We start from the raw sequence: 6,435 nt of genomic DNA on the forward strand, positions 1-6,435 counted from the left end.
GCAGTTAAAAACAAGAAAGCCATCAACAAGAAAACTTACTCCTTTTTGCACAAAAAGGCTGCAACGATTCGCAGAATACTCTATCTACCTATCTCTATCTGCAGTTGAAATGAATTGCCAATAAAAATTCAGAGTTTCATACCAAATGCATAAGGAACTTCATTTGGAATAAATGCATATTATTATTATATTATTATTATTATTTAATAATATGCCAGAAAAGAGTGTATCCCAGTGTCCGCCATAAAGCCCTTCAAAATGTAGGTGAAAAATCTGAGCTAAACTTTTGCCCAAAAGGCGTAAGACGTTTTGTGTATTTGCTGGGGTCCAAAGGGAGCCCAGGGATAGCCGAGGGGTTGTTACGGGCGCCCACTGCAGTCGCAGCGGGAAAAGCGGGAATGCGGGAAAAAGCGAGTAAAGCGGGTGGAAGCGCCGCGAGTTTCTTGTTTATTGTTTTGTCGGCGTGCACGGCAGTTGGTCGCTTAAGGCCATAAAAAGCAAAGGTGCCACGACAATAAACAATAAAGAAGAGCCGGTGGTGGTCCCCACAGTCCCCACGCCGACAATTGTTTTATGCAAAAATGTACAGCTTAAAAAAGAAATTATCTTTATTAATAAACGAAAACAAAACAACAACAACAAAAAAAATGGTATTATGGAATTATGCATGAATCTTACGTACACTCTATGAACTATATGGGATCGTGCATTCTTATGCTATGTATATGGATAGTGCTGGACTCTCGGTTTAGGTAGCTGCTGCCGTTGGGACGATGGATGCGGCACTGGAGGTCCTGGCCATGCGCTTCAGCGGCCCCATGCAGCTGAGCAGAACGGGCAGCAGGATCAGGCCGTGGGCGGCGCCGATCAGCACGATGCCCAGATACATGCGGAAGTAGAAGACCTGAAAGACCTGGGAGTTGGAGAAGCCCAGCACCACGATGCCAGCGAATTTGGTCAGCGTAATGCCCGACAGGACACTGCTGCCAGTGACGTTCAGTGAGTGACGGGCCCGCTCCTGGGCCGTGCCCTCGGCCCGCTTGAACGATCTCACAATATGCGAGACAAACTCGACGCCGATGCCCACGCACACAACGAGATTAACCAGAGATATGGCATTCAGATTAATGCTCCAGGCCCACATCATGCCACCCATATTGATAAGGATGCAAATGACCATGAAGAGCACAATCAATGCGGATGTGATGTCCAGTCCGGTGATGACCAGCGTGACCACAAAAATTGCCAGCAGCGACAGGCCCAGCGAGAAGAGAGCATCCTCCCAGATGGTCAGATACTGCTCGTAGTAGATGTAGAAGACGCAGTAGGCAAAGATCTCGGCATCCACTTGATTCTCGGCAAACATGGCATTGATCTCGCCCGCTATGCGCCGCACCTCACGCAGCTGAGAGTAGAACTCCTCGGAGGTCGTCGAGGTGGTCGAATACTGCAGGAAGTACGTGTCCTGAACCGTGGACATGCCCACGTCATCTATTGTATAGATGACCGCCTGCAAACAAAAAAACACAAAAACGAATATCAAATTAAATAAATATAAATATAAAGTATAAATAAATAAATAAATATAAAAATATAAAATGCTAATTATAAAAATAAAAATTAATTTCTGAATTTTATTATTAAACTCAGAAATACTTTTGAGAAGAAGTTTCTGACTTTTGTTAATGAAAATTAGATGTAGCTGCAATTTTTAATTTTGCCAAAAATAATTAAAATTTAAATATAATTGAAATATAATTGAAAATTAATTATGCACAATCAAAAATGGCTTTCATTTTCAATTTTTAATTTTCGACTACTATTTATTATCATGATTATGATTAAAATCAAAATTTTTTAATAAAATTATGAAAAATACATTTTGAGCAAATGTACTTACGTCCGCATAAGAAGCCCGTCCTGCCTTGGCGCACTCCGCATCGGGTAGATCGAAAAGGAAGTGGGGCAAAAATTTGCTGAAAGTCTCGGGAGTGGGTCTCAGACCATCCTCTGTGAATTCGCGATCGCAGGGCAAGCAGTCCTCGCTCTTTGAATCTAGGAAGGGGAAATATTATATTAATATTAATTTTAATAGAACAAATGCTTGCAGGGATAACTTACTACTTGAACAGAAGCCTTGCGTGGTGACATTGTACTTGCAGCAATCGATGATGGCCAGCCAATCGATGTAGTCATCCAGCCAGGAGGTGGCGGGTCGGGCCAGACTTGTGATCTCCGGGTAGCGTGATTGTGTGTAGAGCTGAACGGAGAGCGAGTCGTTGTTGCACTCGACGCCACCGCAAATGAGATTCTGCTGCAGTTTTTCCGAGTAGTTGAGTCCGGGCTTGAGCACCCAATAGACGGGGGCACCCATGGCCAGGAGATCGACCATATAGCGGAAATACTTGACCACATGCGAGTCCTTGGGCATGGACATCTCCTGGTCCAGGCCCTTCTCAATCGAGGGCACCACCATCAATGACAGGCAGGTGATCACCGTAAAGATGAGCAGCACGGTCACTTTGACAGGTCTAAAATACAAAAAAATAAAATTAAATTAAATATAAAAAATTAAATATTAAACGTTAAATTCAATTTTAAAAATTACAAATTAAATTAAATTAAATTTTGATTTTTATGATAAATAAATATAAAATAAAAGCTAGAAAATAAAGTTTAAATTAAAATTTTTAACGTAAAATCAAAGATAAAATAAATATTAAAAATTAAAATCACATATTAATTTAATGTTTTAGTTTTTATAATAAATATATTTAATTTAGATTTTTTAATAAAAATTAAAAATGTCTGATTTATTTAATTTAGATTTTTTAATAAAAATTAAAAATGTCCGATTTAAATTTAAAAAGAAAGTAAAAAGGGAATTTATGTAAAACTTACTTTGATAGCAGGAAGGGTGAATAAAAGTTCTTGAACATCTGCTCCAGCACGCCCACATCCTTGGGCGCATCTTGCTTGGGCTTCTTTTTGGTCTGCACACAGCACAACATATCCAGTCGACCGTCCATCACCCTTCTCTCATCGATGGCCATCAGGGCCACAAATGCCGTGATCTGAAGTAGAAAATCGAGCAGGATGGCCGCCGCCGCGTACATGGCGAATGTCTTCACAGCGGGCATATCTGACAGCGCCCCAATTGCAAAGCAGGCGAATTCACTGCCAGCCGTCTGAAGGATCGATGGACCCACCTGGCCGATGGCCTCGCCAATCGCCTCGTGTGTGGTCTCAAAGCGACTGCGATCCAATCGCTGGAACGTGTGCACCATGATGAAGATGTTGTCGACGCCAACGGCCAGCACCAGGAAGGGTATCACCTCGATGGCCAGCATCGTGGTGGTCACATTCATGTAGCCCCAGAAGCCCAGACTGCAGGTGACCGATGCCAGCACTATGACAATGCCACCGATGGCCAGCATGATGCGAGACTCGCGCAGGAATCCCCGACAGCTGCGTATGCGACCCAGGGCGATGGCCACATAGATGAACATCACCAAATAGCTGATGACCACGGTGCCCACCTCGCCCTCGGACAGCTCCACAATGGCATCCTGAATGGATCTCTCCGCTGAGTAGGCAATATCCAGGCGATCGCTCTTGTAATCCCTGAGATAGTCCACGAATAGCTTCTCCCACTTCTTGCTGGGCTCCAGCTTGGAGGCATCGTTCTGATTCTTGCCCAGGAAGGTGAGTACCAGGCCGGTGGCCATCATGTAGTCGGGATCCTCGCCGACGGCCACCTTGGGCATGCCGCCCACAGCAACGCCGGGCTCAATGGGACCACCATAGGGGCCAAAGCAATCCTCCAACATGGGTACTCTATAAATTAATTACAATTAAAATTAAAATTAACAATGCTCGTATGCACAATAATTAAGCAAAGAGGTTCGAATTGAGGTTGAATGAGCTAGAGTGAGACATACCGCAGACAATCTTCGAGCTTGTTCAGATAGTTGATCGTATAGCCGTTGTTGTCCTCGTAGTTGGTATTGAATACATCCATATCGTGCTGAAAGTAGCCATATATCGACTGTATCACACAGTCATCCACAGTGGCGACTTCTCCAGCCAGCAGCACGGGTGCATAGCAGATCTTGTCCATGCCCTCGCCCTCGTCCAGGCCCAACTTCATAATGACCTCCTGCAGCTCGAAGACTTCCTTCAGGAAATTGTACTCGTAGGCAGGTCCAAAGTTGAGCAACCCACTGGCAGCCTCATGGGTGAACTGGAAAAAGAGAATGCGGATCAGCACTTGCCAGGCAGTCGCTTTTGTTTGGGGGGTACCACACACATTGGTCTGATTGATGGCCTTGATGAAGATCTGATTGGTGCGATAGAAGGGTCCAAAGTGCTGATCGAAGTAGTCCTTCTCGATGCGCGTTTGGCTCTCGTCGCCGGCCCACAGCTCCACGGGATCTGTGGTGATGTTCATGTACCTAATGCCGTACGATATGCCGCCAATGGCCCAGGAGCACAGGGCCAGCACCAGTACCGGATGTTTGGCACAAAATGTGCCCCACGCACGAAATCCCACATAGAAGAACTCCCCAAACAGGGTCGGCATGCAGATGCTCGGCGGTGCCGTGCGGCCAAGGGAACCCCAGCATATGACGACGGCAAGGATCAGGCCCAGGATCAGGGACACAATGAAGGTCACACCATACAGGCCGGCTATCTGCCAGGGATCCAGCGGCCCGGTGGGTGCATCCGTCAGCGGACATGACTGCTCGCAATCGATGCAGGCACAGGCATAGCTGTCGTCGTACCTCTCGCCACAGTCCAAGGGGAACAGCTCTAGGTACTGCTCCTCGGAGCCCTCCTCGGCATCCTCCGACCATAAATACGTAATTTGGAAGGGCACATAATCGCCATTCACATCGCCCATGAACTCGTACCATCTGCGGTAGCTACAGGTCTTGGCATTGTAGGCACCACAGCCGAGATCCATGGCCGGACGCCCTGTCTGGGTGTGCTGTATGCCAGCACAGCTATCGTAGACCTTTTGTGCGGTCATATCCGATATTCTATACTCAATGGACTCCACATATTCCAGGCCACCATCCAGAAAATCAGTTTTAGCCGTGAGGAAGAGTGTGTGATTCTTGGCACAGGTCATGGCGCACACAGTCTGTCCCATGTTCCTGGTGCATGTGGGACACCTGGAGTATACACCATCCGCCTGCGACAGGCCCGCATCCATGGTATGAATCTGATTCTCATCACAGCACAGCTTCAGCTCCTCCTGGCCACTGTCTCCTTTGTACTCCTTGTAGAGCACCGGACAGCGGCGGGCGAATACGGCCTCGGCTTCCGGACTGTTGAGTGCTCTGGCCGGTTCCGTGTCCGCCTTATTCTGCCAGTGATTGCCAATCTGATGACTCTGGCCATACCAAATGCAACCCAATTCCTGCTCCTCCTGTGCTTTGTTGCATGTAAATGCCACGGCCAATACGCCACAAATCAGCCACAAATATTTCACATTCATTATCACAGAATAGTTGGAAAAACAACTAAAAAAAAAAAAAGAATATAGGGAAAACCCGAAACACTTTTTGTGTGGTAGAAAGCGCGTCGAACCTTTTCGTGCCGGCAGCACACCAATAACTAAACCAAACTGAAACACTTTGCTGCAGCCCGTCAATAAGCTATCAATGAGTGGCGCAGAGTGGCGATAAGATTTCCCCCTTCAGTTTTGGGTGATTATTACCAGCGTGTGGGCTTATCTCCTGCGATAAGCTTCTGAATTCTGACGGGTTCTGATGGGTTCCGATGGGTTCTGTTTCTGCAAACAGCACTAATCGGCAGGGAATTGACTTTATCATCGGCGGATTAGCTTTTGGCCAGGGCTTAGGTCGGGGGCACATAGCGACAATGATCGTGAAACCTTTGTGCATCAGATGTTTGTATTTGTGTTGGTATTTATTTATTTATAGCTATAGTTTTATTGCTATATAATTGTTTTTATTTTTATACTTAATCCCTAACGTTTGTATACTAAAAGATAACGTTATTGTAGTTATTATAAATATAATTTAATATAATTTGACTTTTAAATTTTAAGATTTAAAATTTAAAAAAAAATTTTTTTTATTATCTTATATATTTATTTATTTTTTATTTTACTTATCGAATCCTCCCTTTAGTTTGATATTCAATTAAATTTTTTTAATCCAGAGACTTGTCTGTTGGGTGCATAATTAAATTTAAATAAAATTTTTTATGTAATCATATATATTTTACATATATCAGAATAAATCATTTTCAGCAAAGCATACAAATTTTAATTATTGCATTATTAATTTGTATATGTAGATATGTATATAATTCTTTATATTGCAAATGTATCAATTAAAAATGTCATAATAAAATTATTTTAAATAATTTCAATCTTGATATTACAAAATTTATAAATTAAAT

General features: G+C 44.0%; 1 protein-coding gene across 1 annotated transcript; it reads right to left on the bottom strand.

Annotated features, from left to right (window-relative positions):
- Positions 1-591: 591 nt before the first annotated feature.
- LOC111065387 (NPC intracellular cholesterol transporter 1 homolog 1b) lies at positions 592-5,622 on the bottom strand. The gene is made up of 7 exons (XM_022353524.2): positions 5,596-5,622; positions 4,310-5,528; positions 3,942-4,243; positions 2,902-3,837; positions 2,122-2,531; positions 1,901-2,055; positions 592-1,510 (listed from the first exon to the last, which is right to left on the bottom strand). Exons 2-7 carry the CDS (start codon positions 5,501-5,503, stop codon positions 749-751), a joined length of 3,759 nt encoding a protein of 1,252 aa, XP_022209216.2. The 5' UTR covers positions 5,504-5,528; positions 5,596-5,622; the 3' UTR covers positions 592-748.
- Positions 5,623-6,435: the final 813 nt, after the last annotated feature.

The sequence above is a fragment of the Drosophila obscura genome, unplaced genomic scaffold (genome assembly GCF_018151105.1).
Source record: "Drosophila obscura isolate BZ-5 IFL unplaced genomic scaffold, ASM1815110v1 contig_73, whole genome shotgun sequence".
Taxonomy (NCBI): domain Eukaryota; kingdom Metazoa; phylum Arthropoda; class Insecta; order Diptera; family Drosophilidae; genus Drosophila; species Drosophila obscura.

Excerpts from the sequence above, each read along its gene's own strand:
- LOC111065387 (XM_022353524.2), bottom strand. The coding sequence starts at position 5,503 with ATGAATGTGAAATATTTGTGGCTGATTTGTGGCGTATTGGCCGTGGCA. Across the intron at positions 3,838-3,941 it reads AAGCTCGAAGATTGTCTGCG|AGTACCCATGTTGGAGGATT; the intron begins GTATGTCTCACT and ends ATTAATTTATAG. Across the intron at positions 2,056-2,121 it reads GCAAGGCTTCTGTTCAAGTA|ATTCAAAGAGCGAGGACTGC; the intron begins GTAAGTTATCCC and ends TCCCCTTCCTAG.